The 16,729-nt window shown below is 59.0% G+C and overlaps 1 protein-coding gene and 1 long non-coding RNA gene across 2 annotated transcripts; both read right to left on the reverse strand.

Moving 5' to 3' along the window:
* Window positions 1-10,256: 10,256 nt before the first annotated feature.
* Window positions 10,257-11,208, reverse strand: LOC142078181 (uncharacterized). Its single transcript, XR_012672148.1, has 3 exons — window positions 11,129-11,208; window positions 10,901-10,970; window positions 10,257-10,685 (listed from the first exon to the last, which is right to left on the reverse strand). It is a non-coding gene; the product is annotated as an uncharacterized LOC142078181 (long non-coding RNA).
* Window positions 11,209-11,502: 294 nt separating this feature from the next.
* LOC142079773 (uncharacterized) lies at window positions 11,503-16,349 on the reverse strand. Its single transcript, XM_075144552.1, has 8 exons — window positions 15,955-16,349; window positions 15,673-15,801; window positions 14,609-15,325; window positions 14,450-14,533; window positions 13,427-13,573; window positions 12,860-12,943; window positions 11,845-11,983; window positions 11,503-11,516 (listed from the first exon to the last, which is right to left on the reverse strand). The coding sequence occupies exons 1-8, from the start codon at window positions 16,057-16,059 to the stop codon at window positions 11,503-11,505; spliced, it is 1,419 nt and encodes a 472-aa protein (XP_075000653.1). The 5' UTR covers window positions 16,060-16,349.
* Between the last annotated feature and the right edge of the window lie 380 nt (window positions 16,350-16,729).

The raw sequence follows: 16,729 nt of genomic DNA on the forward strand, positions 1-16,729 counted from the left end.
CATGGCTCGCTAATGACCCTGTTTGGGTCGACCAGTGGCCCATGACTGAAGAGCGATTGCCCTTGGGGTCACCTAACTGTAGTGATAGGAGTTGTATGGGGCATTGCCATAATTATGGTCATCTGTTGTAAAATCCGGTACCGTGTATTATGGTTTAAACTGATCTGTGTGGACTTGTGGCAAACGGTTTACGGTTAACGATTTATGCTCTATGTGAGCTTGATTATTATTCTAATTGGTACAGTTTGTGGTGTGAGGGAGAAGTGTAACGGGCCCGTTTGTGTGACTGAGTGTCTGCATTGTACGTGTGAAGTATATTTGGTTCAATCAGAGGATATCTGTAAAATTTTAGTGATTTTAAATCTAATTTTAACTACTCTTTGTGTAGGCAAGCAGGATGGGGGGTCAACAGAGTGGACGCATTGTGACAAAGAGCCTCTTAGGTTGTATTTTGAGTCACTGGAAGGACAAGCAAAACGCAGCCTTACAGCATATTATAAACAAACTTACTATAGCCTGGACTGCAAGAAGAATCCTTGACCTGCCACTTTCTTTGCTTATCTGTAACACCGAAGAATCACCTTTTGCCGTTATATGTCAATGGCAAAACAAGAAGGGGGAGATGAAGGGACAACAGGGAATGAATTCCGTGACTGCCATTGACAACAAGAGTAATGATAACTTGCCAAATTCCTCCCTTTTTCAAATTTTGGAATGGGTTTTCTTACGGGTACAACCACGTTTCAGTATACAAACTCGTCCTGAAGCCGTAGGGGAATTAATCCGAAAAGGGAGAACGCAAATTATAGAGCTGACAGGACAGGAACCAGCAGACATCAGTATTCCTGTTAACGCTGTAGATTTAGAGTGGTGGATACGCCACATGCTGGCCATTCAAGAATCTCTGTTAGGATTTAGCGGAAAGGTGCACTCTGAGCAACCTCAAGGGAAATTGTGGCAGATTCTAAAACGAAATCAGTGGCTAGAAAAACCTAAAGTGATTGTTAGCCCGATACTCGAGGGGTTGACGGTATACACAGATGCGGGAAAACGCTCTAGACAAGCTGCGTGCGTATGGTGGGAAACAGATCAATGGTGCAAAAAGATTTTGCAAGGGCAAGCTGGAGATACCTTACAGACTTTAGAATTAATGGCGGTGGTATGGGCGTTAGGGAACTGGCCTGATCATCCTTTGAATGTGGTGACTGATTCTGTATATGTAGCTGGGCTTATACCAAGAATTCAAGACGCACTGATTAGGGAAACAAATAATCCTCAGCTAGGGAAACTATTTATTCAATTAAGATCGACCATCTCTCAGCGAGCGGCTCCGTGTTGTGTCATTCATATCTGTAGCCATCAATGGGAGTTGGGTTTAGGACAAGGCAATCAGATAGCGGACAATCTTGTCAGTCCAGCGTGTCATGTACCACCTGTAGATAAATTTTTACAAGCTAGGCAGGGTCATGAAATATTTCATCAAAACTCAAAGGGTTTAAGAAGGCAATATGGGTTATCAGAAAACGAAGCTCGCTCTATCATACAGGCCTGTCCCAAGTGTGGAAATCATGGACCTGGAATAGGGCTGGGCGTTAATCCAAAAGGTCTCAAGGCTTTAGAGCTCTGGCAGACTGATGTAACTCATATCGCTGAGTTTGGGCAGCTCAAATATGTGCATGTCACCATAGATACCTTTTCTAAAGTAATATGGGCCACGGCTTTATCGGGTGAGAAGGCTCATCATGTGTGTAAGCACCTCCTTGCTTGCTTCGCGGTATTGGGTGTGCCAGAACAACTGAAAACAGACAATGGCCCTGCTTACACCAGTCAGAAGTTGAGAACCTTTCTGATGAGATGGGGGCAGAGCCTTGTAGAACGCACGCATCAGGTATTGAAGGACTACCTAACAAAGCAAAAGGAGGAAGAAAAGGACCCGCAGATGAGACTGCATAAAGTCCTATTTACCCTAAATTATTTGTGTCTGATGGGAGACAGAGAAGAGCCATCGATTATAACACATCACCAAAACCTTAAGTTTAACTCTCATACAGCGCTTCCAAAACGAAAAGTAATGTATCGAGACCCAATCACTGGCACGTGGCTGGGCCCAGTTTCGGTAATATTTAATGGGAGGGGATACATGTGTGTTTCCACAGATAAGGGACCAATATGGGTGCCTAGCCGAGCGGTGAAGCCTGCACTCTCACAAGAAGGGGTTACCTGGGCAAACAAAACAGATCAATCTGCGTTTTGTTTTGTTTCTTGCTACGGCAACTGAGCCTTTCAGAACCTGTTTGGTGTGCCTGGTTTCTGGGTAGAAGAGTTTATGTGTTGCATGAACCTATCCGATCATGGTGACTCTACACATAAACAGTTACAATGGTTAAAAAACCATGTAAGCATGATACCACAAAATCATGGCATTTTAGATGAATGGCTCATGAATATTTTTAGAGAGTTGCCGCAATGGCTGATAGCTTTGATAAAAGAAGGCTTGTGTATATTGATTATCATGTTAATATTGTGTGTATGCTTTTGTATTGCTTTTAGTTGTATAAAAAGGCTGTATCGAAAGTAGTAAATCAGGCTTGGATTGTTCAAAAACAAAAAGGGGAATTTGTGGAGGGATTTTTATTGAATAACGGTCATCCTGTGAACATTCCAAGCACTGAGGATTTGTTAGCCATAGTATAAGGCTGCTAAAGAGCAATTGTAGTTTTAGAGTCTCTGAAGTGATAGTAGATTAGGGAAAAAACAGGCTGAGGAATGTAACTATCAGTAGATTAGGTAACGGAATGCAGGCGCAGGAAGGGGATCGGATCTGCCGAGGACCACGCTAAGAGAGATCCTTCCCCACCCGTGGAGGCAGGCTGCCTCCTCTCTGCAGCTGGAGGCAGCTGCCGGCCGGACCCCCTTTATTTGACTCTCCAGCTGCTTTACCTTCTTCTGGCCTCTCCAGCTTCAGCTGCGGCAGCTCCTGCCCACAGCCAGTACGCGTCCAGCTGTCCCTTTTCGCCCACGCTGCGAGGAGAATGAGGCCAAAGGCGACCCACACAACCCGGAGGCAGATGCAGTCAACAGCGTCCCTAGAGAGGAACCAACAACCGCGTCTTCAGCGCTGCCTCTGGGAGAGGGAAAGAACAAGCAGCCGTTACCCACAGTGACGACTGCAGCTCTCCTCAGGCAGGAACCCCTCCTTCTGCAGGCGCTGCTGGAGACACCGCTCCTTCCCCGAGCTGATGCTCGCGGCACCTGCATTTAGGGAGAACACGGCACGTCCAAGGGCCAGCTTGCTGCCGTGAGGACAGGGTTTGGGGGCAGTCTGTGGCTACGGGACAGGCTTCAGGGGAGGTGCTGGAGCTGGGGGCAGCTGCAGGGGGTGAGCAGGGCTGCAGGAGTTTCGCCGAGCCGGGGAGGCACCCGGCGCCTTCTCCAGGGGGTGGGAAGGCCTGCAGGTGCCCGCAGGGGTAGAGGCAGCCATCTCCTGCGCCTCTTCCTGCTTCCTCTCCACCAGCACCCAGAAAAAGGCCAGGGAGCAGGACAGAGGGGAATAACGGGAGAGCGAGCCGGGCAGGGGGATGTAGCGAGAAACAACGGGCCAGGCAGTGGTATGGAGACAGAGGGACAAGAAGTTAGGGGGAGGACGGAGGGCAGAGAGAATGAGAGAAAAGGGACAGGGAGCAGGGCAGAGATGGAGAAAGAAACATCAGCGACAGAGAGAGGAGGAGAGTGACAGGACCGAGGCAGAGAGATGGAGAAAGAAAGCAAAAACCAGTGATGGGTAGCAGGCCAGAGGGACAAGGGAAGAGAGGAGGAAGGACAGAGGGATACAGAAAACAGCTGAGGGACAGGGAGCCGGAGAGCGGGATACTGCGAAAGAGAGAGGAACGGGGAGCGGGACGCTGGGATTGAGAGCCAACGAGAGCAACAGAGAGGACGACAGAGAGGTGGAGCACAAGAGAAAACAGGGACGGAGAGCGGGACAGAGATGCGAAGCAATAAATAACAGGGCCAGGGAGCAGGACAGAGGAAGAGAGAGAGAGGGCCGGGTAAGAGAACGGATAATTGGAGAAAGAAAAGGAAGGGAACAGCACGGAGGGTCCCAGGGGAAAAGAGGGATGGCAGAATGAGAAAAATGAGACGAGGGAGAAGGACTGAGGAGCAGAGAGAAAACGGTACAGGGAAAAGGACAGAGATGGAGAAAACAAAGCCTGGAGGCAGAACAAAGGGAGAGGTTGACAAGGACCGGGAGCAGGACAAAGGGATGGAGGGGGAGTGACAGACAGCAGGATAGAAGGAGAGAGAGAAAAAGAGCAAGAAGAGCAAGAGAAGGAGAATGACAGAAGGATGTCGGAAGACCGGGGCACGTAAAAGGCGGGGCTGGGGGACACACACATCAGAAGGGTAGAAAGAAAAAGAGAGGGATGGGGAGCAAGATGTGATAGAGAGAGGAGGGAGAGAGGGAGCGGGATGCAAGGATACAGAAAAGCAGAGGTACAGGGACGAGGACAGAATGACAGAGAGAGAAAAGGGAGGGTGGGGAGCAGGAGAGAAAGATAGAGAACAAAAACTAGCGATGGGCAGAAGAACAGAAGTCCAGAGAATTCAAAAATACTTCTAGGGAGCAGGAGTGAGGACAGAGCCAGACGAAAAAATCAACAGTGAGAAGGACGGGTAACACACAGCGGGGCACTGGGGGGCGAGAGGGAGGGAACACAGAGCAGGACAGAGGGGGAGAGAGAGAAGGAAAAAAAGAGAGACAGGAAGAAAAGCAGAGTAACCAGGAGAGCAAAAATAGCAGAAAGGGAACTGGACAGAGATGGGCAGCAGGACGGAGAGATGGAAAAAGAAAAAACGGGGACGAGGACAGGGACAGAGGGATAGAGAGGCAAAGAGAAAGACGGGAACCAGGACAGTGGGATATAAACAGAGAGGCACAGGGAGCGGGACACAAGATTACAGAGAGGTTGGTCCAGGGAAGTGGGAAGAATGACAGAGAGAAAAAGAGGGGGTGGGGGAGCAGGTTAGAGACCTGGAGAAAGCAAAAATGCTGCTGGGGAGCAGGACAGGAGGATAGAGCCGAAAGGGATGAAGGGGAAGCAGGGCAGTGGGATGCAGACAGCAAAAATAATGATAGGCAACAGGACAGAGGGACTGACAGAGAAGTAAGGGACGGGGAGCAGGACAGAGGAATGGAAGGAAAAAAAATAGCGAGGAGCAACAGGACCAAGGGATGCAGAGAAAAAGACGGAGGGAAAAGGAAGGAGGGAAAGAGAGAAAAGGATGGGGATAGAGCACGGGACACAGAGAGCAAAAGCAGGACAAGGCACAGGACAGAGGGACTGGGGACGGCGGGACCAGATGCAGATGAAGACAAAGGGACGGAAAATGAAAAAAACCAATGACGGGCTGCTGGAGAGAGACGGAGCAAGAAAAAGTAGGGCCAGAGGAGGGAAGAGAGAAAGGAGAAAAGGGACGGCTGGCTGGGCAGGGGGATGTAACTAGAAACACGGAGACGGGCAGCGGGACAGAGGGATAAAGGCAGAATAACCAGGGAGAGGAAGCAGGACAGATGGACAGTGAGACCAAAAAAGGGGCAGGGAGCAGGACTGAAAGATGGAGAAAGAAGCATTAGGGGCAGGGGGATAGAAAGAGGAAAACACAGGTTGGAGGAAGGACAGAGGGACAGAGAGAGAAAGAGAGTGACAGAACCCAGACAGAGTGGAAGCAAGAAAAAACCAGCGACAAGCAGCAAGCCAGAGGCGGGGGGGCGGGGGGACAGGAGGAAGGAGAGAGGGACAGAGAAAACAAGCGAGGCACAGGGAGCAGGGAAACGGGATACGGAGAAAAGGAGAGGGATGGGGAGAACGACACTGGGACAGAGAGCAAGCAGGAGCAACAGGGAGAATGACAGGGAGATGGAGCCAGAGGAAAAACAGGGACCAAAAGCAGGACAGAGAAATGGAAAAGGAAAATGAGGGACGGGGAGCAGGACAGAGGGGTGGAGAGACAACGAGGGACGCAAGGATAACAACAGAGAAAGAGGGAGGGAGAGAGGGAGGGAGGGAAGGGGAGCAGCACAGCGGGATGGAGAAAGAAAGAGAGGGATGGGTAGCGGGGCAGAGAGCTGGAGAAAGAAAATACAGTGACGGGGAGCAGGACAGAGGGCTCGAAAGAGAAAACTAAGGCAAGGGAGAAGACCGAGGAGCAGGGAGAGAGAGAAAGGTCAAAAGAAAAGGTCAGAGAGGTAGAGAAATCAAGAAGAATAGGGACGAGGAGCCCTGCAGAGAGATGGAGCAAGAAAACGTAGGGTCGGTGAGCAGGACAGAGGGATAGAGAGATGGCGGCGGGGGGAGGAGAGGAAGAAACAGAGGGACAAAGACGGTGACAGGGCGCAGGACATACAAACAGAGAGGAAAAAAGGACAGGGAACGGGACAAAGGGATTGAGAAAGAAAGAAAGAAAGGGTCAGGTCTGTACAAAGAGACCAAGAAGGAAAAGAAAACCAGCAGTGGGCTAGAGGACAGAGACAGAGGACGGGAAAAAAGGGCCAGGGAGCAGGACAGAATAGGAGAGAAAGGAAAAAAGGGAGAGCCGGCTGGACAGGGAGGTACAGCAAGAAGCGACTGGACAGGCAGCAGGACAGAGAAATAAAGACAGAAAAAACGGGGACAGGAAGCAGGACAGAGGGACAGTGAGAGCAAACAAGGGGCAGGGAGCTGGGCAGAGGTGGAGAAAGAAGCAGGAGGCAGACGGGGCAGAAGGACAGGAAGAGAAAAAAGAAAGGCAGGAAGAAGGGTGGGGGAGAGAGGGGGAAAAGGAGGACAAGGAGCAGGACACAGATTGTCAGAGAAAGACAGGGACAGGGAGCAAGACAAGGTGATACAGAGAGAGAAAAGAGGGAGAGGGAGGCAGGACAAAGTGGAAGGCAGGCAAAAATAAGAGACAGGGAGCGGGACAGAGACAGAGGGGAAAAAGCCTACGATGGGCAGCAGGAGAGAGAGATGGAGAGGGACAAAACAGCAGCGGGCTGCAGGACAGAAATGGAGTGAGAAAAAAACAGTGACAGGGAGCAGGACAGGGTGACAGAGAAGAAAAAAACCAAAGAGGGAACAGGGCAGAGAAACGGGGGGAAAGGCAAGGAGAAGGACAGAAAAACAGCGTGGGGGGGATAGAAAGCAGGACAGAGAGATGGAACAAGAAAGGAAAAAAGGATGGGAGGCAGAGCAAGGGGAAAGAGAAACAAGGACAGGGAGCAGGACAAAGGGATGGAAGAGGGAAACATAGTGATGGGCTGCAGGACAGAGGTGGGGAATTAAAAAATAGACACAGGGAGCACGACGGAATGACAGAGAGAGAAAAAAGGGACAGAGAGCAGGACAGCACTAGAGGGAAAAACCAACCGTGATGAGCAGTGGGAGAGAGATGGAGAAGGAAAAAAATACTGAGGAAGAGAGGAAGGCAAAAAAGGGACAGCTAGCTGGACAGGGGGATACAGTTAGAAAGGATGGGAGAAGGAATGGGACAGAGACAGAAAGACAGAAAAGAGAGCGAGAGGAAGCAGGGCGGAGGGACAGCAAGGAAAAAACGGGGCAGGGATCTGCACAGAGATGGAGAAAAAAGCAGCAGGGACAGAGGAGAAGAGACGGAAAGAGCAACAGGGAGCAGGGCAGAAAAAGAAAAATCAGGGCAGCAGCATGATGGAGATGGAGAAGAAAATCTGGGATGGTCACCAGGACAGAGAGGAATATGAATACGGGCAGGGAGCGTGACAAAGGGATATAGCAAGAAACAAGAGGACAGACAGCAAGACAGAGAGACAGACAAGAAGAATAATAATGAGAGAGAGAGACAGAGACCGTGAGAAGCACAGGGGGGCGGAGGAAAAAAGAGAGGTATTAGGAGCCCTGCAGAGAGACGGAGAACGAAAAAAGCAGGAAAAAGGGGGCAGGGAGCAGCACAGAGGGTCAGAGAGAGCAAGAGATGAACGGGAAGAAGGACGGGACGGTGAGACACAGAATGAAAAAACCAGCAACAGCGAGCGAAGCAAAGGCAGAGAGAGAGAAAGAGACGGGGGGAGAGAGGGGAAGGCAGGGGCACGGCGCGGCACGTGCAGGCGCAGGGGGGCAGAGAACGTGAGGGAAGGAGCCAGAGAAATTGAGGGGGGAAAAGACGGGTGCAGCTCAGGACAAGAGATGGAACAGGGAGACACGGCGATGGGCTGCAGGACAGAGACCGAGAAGGGAAAAGAAGAGGGGGAGGGAGCCGGGCACAAGAGTCGAGAGGAGCGGTACGGGGGCGGGAAATACAAAATCCCGCAAGGGCCTGGAAAAGAGAGGGGGACGGCGGAGGGGCAGGGAGGGCCCAGGACGCACCAGCGGGCAGACGGGACCCGCGGGCCCGGGACTCGCCCCCACCGCAGCTCCCGCTCCCGGCGCTGCCAGCAGACTTCGACAGCCTTTGACTCCAGCCGCTTCTTTCTCCCCCTCTCCCCCTTTCCGCCGCGGTAACTCCAGCCGCTCGGCCGCCTCCACCGGAGCACACACGGGGCGGTCTCACAGCTCTGCCGAGACGAGGCTTCCCGGAGCAGGAGCCTCGCTCGCTCCTGCACTGCGCGGCCGCACCGCGCTGCCGGGGGCGCGCACAGGCCCTGCGGTCCGTGCTGGCAGCCTGGCCCGCTGCGGGCTACGAAGAGGGAGCCTTCCTCGCCCGGGGAGGCAGGCTGGCTCTGCCTGCAGCAGGAGGCAGCTGCCGGCCGGAGGGCGTTGCATCGCCTCTCCTTTACCCTTCGCTCCAGCTGCAGCCGCGGCAGCTCCTGCCCACAGCAGCACCACCGCTGCTCAAGGAGCAGCTGGAAGCCCGCAGGAAACCACACGACACCGGCCACAAAACTACGCGGGCGCCGCGGCGGCAGCAAGGACTCCGCCGCGCCGGGCGCGCCCGAGAGCCATGCGGCTGCCCGGCAGCCGAGTCCGCAACAACGACACCTCCCGCCAGCCCCGGGCCAACGCAGCCGGGCCGCCCGGCAGCCGGGTGCCGGAAGACTGCACTTCCCGGCGTGCTCCGGGGAGCCAGCATGGCGACCGGCGGCTCGGCTACACCTCCCGCCAGGCACGGGCCGCCACGGCGCGGCCCCTCCGCCCGGCTCCCGGCGGCCCGCGGCGCCCCTGTGCGGGGCCGGCGCTGCAGCTCCGCGCTTTGCGCGCCCAGCGCCCGCCGGCGCCGCGCGCGGGAGGGGGCCGCGGCGCTTCCTTACCGGGAGGCAGCGACGGGCGCGGCGGAACCAGCGCGCAGGCACCGCGGGGCGGCGCTGCGGCTACGGGCGGGCGGCGGCGCGGAGCGGGGCGGCGCCACCGCGCATGCGCGGCTCCCGAGCCGCAGTCCCGGGCGGAGGCCGCCGCGGAGCGGTTTTTTAACCCTTGGGCGGTTGGGGGCTGCGCGGCGCTCAGAGCTCGGCCCTGGCGGGCCCGGGCAGCTGCTCTGAGTGCGAGCGCCCTCCCCCGCACGGCCTCCGCTCTCTCGCCACCCCCGACGGCTCTTTTGTCCGGGGGGAAAGGGGCGGTGTTCCGGCCCCGGCTGGAGCGCACCCTTCCTGGAGGTGGCCGCCAGAGGCAGGTGGAGGCCTGCACACCTCCGGCACCGTCCTCCGGGGCTTCTGCTGGGCCAGAGCCACGGGCGTGTGTGCGAGGCCCAGCGTGGGCAGGGGCTGGCTTCTGCTGCTTTCCCCCGAGAGGGAGAGCTCTGCCCCGTGCGGGTTTCACGCTGAGAGGTGACTGCTTGTCCCTTGCTGCAGGGCAACAAGCCGTGGATCTCCCTGCCCCATGGAAAGGGCATCCGCCCCACCATGGCTGAAGAGAGAGACAAGGGACCGGCGGCCAAGCAGAGCAGCGGGTGAACTCCGGCTCGGGCCGGCAGTGGCCCTTTCAGTACAGGAACTGAACGGTTGCGTCACTGCTGGGGAGCATCCCAGGCTGGGGGGAGCCGTGCCGGGCCAGTGCGAAGCCACGCTCTGCTCTCCGGAAGGGCCTGCTGACCTGGGGAGACTGCTGGCCATCTGCGCAACTGCCAGAGCCATCCTCCAGAAGGGCTTCCTCTGCGCCGCTGGGCCCAGGGGAGGCCGTGCCTGGGCACCCGGTGCGGGCTGGGGCTGCCGGGGCGCAGGCAGACACGGGCAGGATGGAGGCGCCGGCTGGTCGGGAGCTGGAGCGCCCGAGGCTCGGGCAGAGGCCGAGGGCGCGGGCTCTGCTCGGCCTGGAGAAGAGGGAGCACAGGGGCTCTGCAGCTCTGCCTGCCGTAATGGGCTTTGCCTGCACCCGTCTTTCTGCTGAGATGGACCAGACACAGACGAACACTGGGGGAAACGCGTCCTCTTTTATTGGCCTCAGGAAGCGTCCACGGCCGAGTCGGGGCTGGCAGCACGATGTCGTCAGGGCAGCTGAACGCCTGGGACTCCGTCCATGAACCATCCCTCGCGTGCCTCCACGTGCCGCTCCCTCTGGACGCTGCGGAGGCTGAGGGGCAGCTGCTGTCTGCGGGGACGCGCCTGGCGCTGGCAGCGGGGCGCTGCTACTCTTGCTGTCCCGCGATGCAGGTACAGCGGAAAGCCCTGCGCAGAGCCCTGAGGGCCCTCCTGAAGAGGGAGGGCCGTCGCCGTTGAGCCGGGAGGTGCGGGAGGGCGGCGATGCCTGTGGGGGAAGGAGAGCTGTAGGCGAGGGGCTGGGTAGGTGACGGGCACGCTCCTGCCTGCCCCCCACCACCGAGGGCTTTCCCCAGGGAGGGGTGGCCGGGGCACGGCCAGCCCCCGTGCGTGCAGTGCTGCCCGCCTGGCCTGGGTGTCGCTCACCGGGATGGCCGGGCCAGGCCTGCGCTTGCCGGGGCGGTGCTTGTCTCGGGGACGTACCTGGGTCATCCTCGGGCATGTCCCTGCAGCCGGAGGAGGGCTGTGCGTCTCCTCTGTGCTCGGGGGCCACCTGCATGGGGAGAGCAAGAGCACAGGCATGGGATGGAGGGGATGTCAGCGCGATGACACGGAGAGCACCAGGCATCTCCCTGCCGCACACACCCTGGGCGCTGCGCCTGCCCCCGGCGCCTCGGGACGCCCGGTGCCGGCCATGCGCGCCTGGCTCACCTGGTGCTGAAGGTCCCGAGCCAAGGGAGAAGCCGCTGCGTCTCCTTCGCTGTCCGCTGCTGGGGCACGGTGGGGTGTGCCAGCATCTGCCGCAGGGTTTTCAAGCACTGGAGAAGCCCCTTCTTCCTCGTGCACTGCCGAGGAGACGGTGGCTGCGCTGGCCTCTCCTCGACGGTCTCCAGACATGGGAGAAGCCATGCTTTCTCCATCCTCGCCTGCCGCTGGGACGAGAGGGGCTGGGCTGGCCTCTCCCTGAGGCTCTCCAGCCAAGGGAGACTGGGTGTCCTGAGGGGCTGCAGGTGTTCCTGCTGCTGTCGCCGCATGCGTGCTTTGGGTCAGGTCCTGTTCTGCCAGCTGCTGGCGGGGTCCCTGGGTCACAGCCACAGCCCTGCGCACGACCTCTCTCACAATGCACCAGGCTGCGTCCTCCAGAGCCGCGGCGCTGGCTGTGGGGCTGTGCGGGGCAGGTGCCTGGCTCTCCGCCTGCGCCGCTGTGGCCTGCTCGGCGAAGGCAGGAGAAGCCGGTGCCTTTGCCTCCTCTACTGCCGCGGGAGCCAGAGGCGCGCGGTGCCCCTCTTCCTCAGGGGCTCCGGCCAGGCCAGAAGCTGCCGGCCCGGCGTCCAGGAGCCCCGCCGGGGCAGGAGACGCGCTCTGCAGGCCGCCGGCTGCCTCTCCTGCTGCCTCTGGGCCCGTGCTGCTGGGCCCCTCCTGGGGACCAGCGTGAGGGTCCTGGAAGAGCTCCGGGACCGATGGGTTGACCCAGATGTCGGAGATGGTGATGTCTTCCCCTTGGGACAGCTCTTTGTCGCTGTCTTCTTCCAACTCTTCCTCCTTGGCCAAGGCCCCTGGGTCCTCCTATAAAACATTAACAACAAAAGGAGAGCTAAAGAGAATCTCCGTCCTGTATGGGACACGGGGGGAAAGGTAGTGACAAAGGAGGAGGAAAAGGCTGAGGTACTTAATGCCGTCTTTGCCTCGGTCTTTAATAGTAAGACCAACTGCTCTCGGGGTACCCAGCCCGCTGAGCTGGAAGACAGGGACGTGGAGCAGAATGAAGCCCCCATAATCCAAGGGGAAATGGTTGGTGACCTGCTACACCACTTGGACACACACAAGTCTATGGGGCAGGATGGGATCCACCCAAGGGTACTGAGGGAGCTGGCGGGAGTGCTCACCGAGCCACTTGCCGTCATTTCTCGGCAGTCCTGGCTAAGCGGGGAGGTCCCGCTTGACTGGAGGTTACCAAATGTGACACCCATCTACCAGAAGGGCCGGAAGGAGGATCGGGGAACTACAGCCCTCTCAGTCTGGCCTCGGGGTGCCGGGGAAGGTTGTGGAGCAGATCATCTTGAGTGCCATCACGCGGCACATACGGGACAAGCAGGGGATCAGGCCCAGTCAGCATGGTGGTGCTTGGGGCCATGGTTTAGTGGTGGACTTGGCAGTGCTAGGTTAACAGTTGGACTTGATGGTCTTAAAGGTCTTTCCCAACCTAAGCGATTCTCTGATTCTATGGTTCTATCTGAGAGGAGAGAGGGGGATTTGTCAAGGTAGCCGGGCTCCCACCGGCAAATGCCTGCCGGGGACCTGCCAGCAGCGGCTGCTGGGACAGGGATGCGGGAGGAGATGGGGCTGCAGCTGTGCGGCGCAGGGGCTGGCCCCAGGCAGAGGGAGGCTCATCCCCCGGTCCCGTCCCGTCCCTCGCCATCCCATTCCGTCCTTGGCACTCACCTGCCTGGCTCCAACGTTGAGCCGCCATGACCGCGTCAGGTAGAAACGCTGCTCCTTGCCCTCCTCCCGGCCGTCCTGCTGCTGCTGCAGGGTGGCTTTCCTGGGCTGGGCCAGGCTGCGCCCGGTGCGGGCCAGGCAGCTGCTCTCCAGCTCCTCCAGAGACTCCATCTGGACGGACAGTGCCACGTCCCGCTGTGCCGCCGGCCGCTGGCTGGCTGCCCGGCTCCCGGTGGAAACCCTGCCCAGGGCCTCAGCCACAATGCACCGGGCTGCGTCCTCCAGAGCCGCGGCGCTGGCTGTGGGGCTGTGCGGGGCAGGTGCCTGGCTCTCCGCCTGCGCCGCTGTGGCCTGCTCGGCGAAGGCAGGAGAAGCCGGTGCCTTTGCCTCCTCTTGTGCCGCGGGAGCCAGAGGCGCGCGGTGCCCCTCTTCCTCAGGGGCTCCGGCCAGGCCAGAAGCTGCCGGCCCGGCGTCCAGGAGCCCCGCCGGGGCAGGAGACGCGCTCTGCAGGCCGCCGGCTGCCTCTCCTGCTGCCTCTGGGCCCGCGCTGCTGGGCCAGCCGGGCCCCGCCTGGGCACCAGCGTGAGGGTCCTGGAAGAGCTCCGGGACCGAGGCGTTGACCCAGATGTCGGAGATGGTGATGTCTTCCCCTTGGGACAGTTCTTTGTTGCTGTCTTCTTCCAACTCTTCCTCCTTGGCCAAGGCCCCTGGGTCCTCCTATAAAACATTAACAACAAAAGGAGAGCTAAAGAGAATCTCCGTCCTGTATGGGACACGGGGGGAAAGGTAGTGACAAAGGAGGAGGAAAAGGCTGAGGTACTTAATGCCGTCTTTGCCTCGGTCTTTAATAGTAAGACCAACTGCTCTCGGGGTACCCAGCCCGCTGAGCTGGAAGACAGGGACGTGGAGCAGAATGAAGCCCCCATAATCCAAGGGGAAATGGTTGGTGACCTGCTACACCACTTGGACACACACAAGTCTATGGGGCAGGATGGGATCCACCCAAGGGTACTGAGGGAGCTGGCGGGAGTGCTCACCGAGCCACTTGCCGTCATTTCTCGGCAGTCCTGGCTAAGCGGGGAGGACCCGCTTGACTGGAGGTTACCAAATGTGACACCCATCTACCAGAAGGGCCGGAAGGAGGATCAGGGAACTACAGGCCTCTCAGTCTGGCCTCGGGGTGCCGGGGAAGGTTGTGGAGCAGATCATCTTGAGTGCCATCACGCGGCACGTACGGGACAACCAGGGGATCAGGCCCAGTCAGCATGGTGGTGCTTGGGGCCATGGTTTAGTGGTGGACTTGGCAGTGCTAGGTTAACAGTTGGACTTGATGGTCTTAAAGGTCTTTCCCAACCTAAGCGATTCTCTGATTCTATGGTTCTATCTGAGAGGAGAGAGGGGGATTTGTCAAGGTAGCCGGGCTCCCACCGGCAAATGCCTGCCGGGGACCTGCCAGCAGCGGCTGCTGGGACAGGGATGCGGGAGGAGATGGGGCTGCAGCTGTGCGGCGCAGGGGCTGGCCCCAGGCAGAGGGAGGCTCATCCCCCGGTCCCGTCCCGTCCCTCGCCACCCCATTCCGTCCTTGGCACTCACCTGCCTGGCTCCAACGTTGAGCCGCCATGACCGCGTCAGGGAGAAACGCTGCTCCTTGCCCTCCTCCCGGCCGTCCTGCTGCTGCTGCAGGGTGGCTTTCCTGGGCTGGGCCAGGCTGCGCCCGGTGCGGGCCAGGCAGCTGCTCTCCAGCTCCTCCACAGGCTCCAACTGGACGGACAGTGCCACGTCCCGCTGTGCCACCGGCCGCTGGCTGGCTGCCCGGCTCCCGGTGGAAACCCTGCCCAGGGCCTCAGCCACAATGCACCGGGCTGCGTCCTCCAGAGCCGCGGCGCTGGCTGTGGGGCTGTGCGGGGCAGGAGCGTGGCTCTCTGCCCGCGTTGCTGTGGCCTGCTCGGCGAAGGCAGGAGAAGCCAGTGCCTTTGCCTCATTTATTCTTGCCCTCATCACCACAGCCTTGCCCTGTGCCCGGTCCCGCTGTGCCGTTGGCTGCTGGCCGGGTCCCCGGCTCCCAGTCAAAACCTTGTCCAGGGCCTCACTCACGAGGCATCGGGCTGTGTCCTTCACAGCTGCAGCACAGGCTGCAGGCTTGTGCGGGGCCGGCGTCCATCTTTTCACCCTCAGGGCTGTGCCCTGGTCACCGCGGATGCCCCCAGCAGACGGCACAAGCTGTCGGTGGCCGCTGGCTGCGGTGCTGATGGTCCTTTCCCTGCCCCTGGCAGAAGATGCGGGGGGTGGTGCTGGCACAAAAACCAGCTTGCCGCAGGTTCTGGCAGCTCCTGGTGGCCAAGCTGCGGGTGCGTGCGCGGGTGCCGCTGCCTGCCTGGGGAGAGGCGGCAAGGCTGGCAGACGGGCCGTCTCCTCCCGCGTCGTCACCCTGCTGCAGGGCAGTGCCACCCTGTGCGCCAGGCTGTCCGTCTGCAAGAGAGGCCGAGGAGAGAGGCGGCGTGACTGTGGCCCAGCACCCCGGCTGGAGGAGCTCCTGCGGCCGGGCTGCCCTGCCAGCCCCAGGGCAGCGCTCGGCCCCGCAGGCGGCTGCCAGCCCGCTCCCAGAGCCGGCTGGGAAGAGGGCTGGTCCCCCCGCGGCCCACGGCGACTCCCGGGAGCACTCCCGGCACGCCCGGGCTGCCTGCCGGGCACAGCACGGGGGGCTCAGCTTGCCACGGGGGCCGTGCACGCCTGTCCCCTCCTGCACCTCCCGCCTGCCCGTCGGCAGCTCCTGGGCTCGGGAAGATGTTCAGCCCCGTCTCCCTCGGGCTCCCTACCTGTGCGCGGCGGCTCCCGGCGGTCTGCGAGCTCTCCGGGCAGGGGAGCCGTGGCAGCCTGTCCCCATGGAGGGACGAGGCCCGGCTCTGGCTGCCCTGCGGCGCTGCCTGTAGCTGCCTGCGGCCCACCTGCAGGCAGGAGGAGGAGGAGGAGGCGCGGGATGGAGGCGGCTGCCCTGGCACCGCGGCCCCCACAGTGCCGGCAAGCCCGGCCCCGGCACCAAGGCAGCTCCGTGCGGCCCCGTCCCACCCCCGGCCTCTCCGTCCTGCCCCGTCCCTCACCTGGCGCCTCTTCTGCAGGCTCGGCAGCCCGTGGGCGGGCTGGGCGTGCTCCTTCGCCTCCTCATCCATGGGCATCTTCGGCATTACCTGCCGCCGACCTGCCATGGGCACCCAGGGGAGATGCTGCCTCCTGAGGGAGGTGCTCTCCTGGGAGTGGGCACCCCAGGGCTCTCGCGCCTTAAATACCCCCACTGGCACCGCGGGGACCCCCGTCACAATGGCCTCTGGGCACGGTGAGGGCCCCCATCACAAAGCCCTGGCGGTCGCTGTGGAGATGCCCACGCCAGAGTTTTTGGTCCGTTGTTTCGAATCCGGTTTAGCAATTGGCTCAGGTCATCCTGTTGTAACAGTTTTCGGACTAATGTAAGATTCATTCCAATGGGGGTAGGTGGTGAATCTTGGTGACGTGTATAGCTTGACTGTAGCGATGATGGGTTGTACCAGGAGCTGAATAGTTGAAGTAGCGTCCCATAATCTTAGCAAAATTACAAATGCAGATATTTGAGTGGTTAGAAGTCTCCACAGCAGTGGTGTCTGTAAATGTAGAATCACAAGGAGTTCTCATGCAAACACATCCATTTCCACCATATATAAGCACAGTTTCAGGGGTTTCATCAGGATGTATTTCAAAATGACAAACATTTTGTCTAGTATCAAGGCAAATGTCTTGGGCCTTAATGGTATTGCCTTCATCCGGTTGTTAAATCCCTGTTGTTCCCGTAGAATACATGCATCAACACCAATAGTTTGCCATTTGTTCCCTTTCTTTGTTTTT

Source organism: Calonectris borealis, chromosome 1, assembly GCF_964195595.1.
Source record: "Calonectris borealis chromosome 1, bCalBor7.hap1.2, whole genome shotgun sequence".
In the NCBI taxonomy this organism is placed as follows: Eukaryota; Metazoa; Chordata; class Aves; order Procellariiformes; family Procellariidae; genus Calonectris; species Calonectris borealis.

What these genes read in the sequence shown, in the direction of transcription:
- LOC142079773 (XM_075144552.1), bottom strand. Translation starts at nt 16,059, where the DNA reads ATGGCAGGTCGGCGGCAGGTAATGCCGAAGATGCCCATGGATGAGGAG. An exon ending in ACCCTCACGCTGGTGCCCAG is followed by an intron (nt 12,944 to 13,426) that starts GCGGGGCCCGGC and finishes GCCACCCTGCAG; the next exon opens with CAGCAGCAGGACGGCCGGGA. An exon ending in TCAACGTTGGAGCCAGGCAG is followed by an intron (nt 11,984 to 12,859) that starts GTGAGTGCCAAG and finishes AATGTTTTATAG; the next exon opens with GAGGACCCAGGGGCCTTGGC.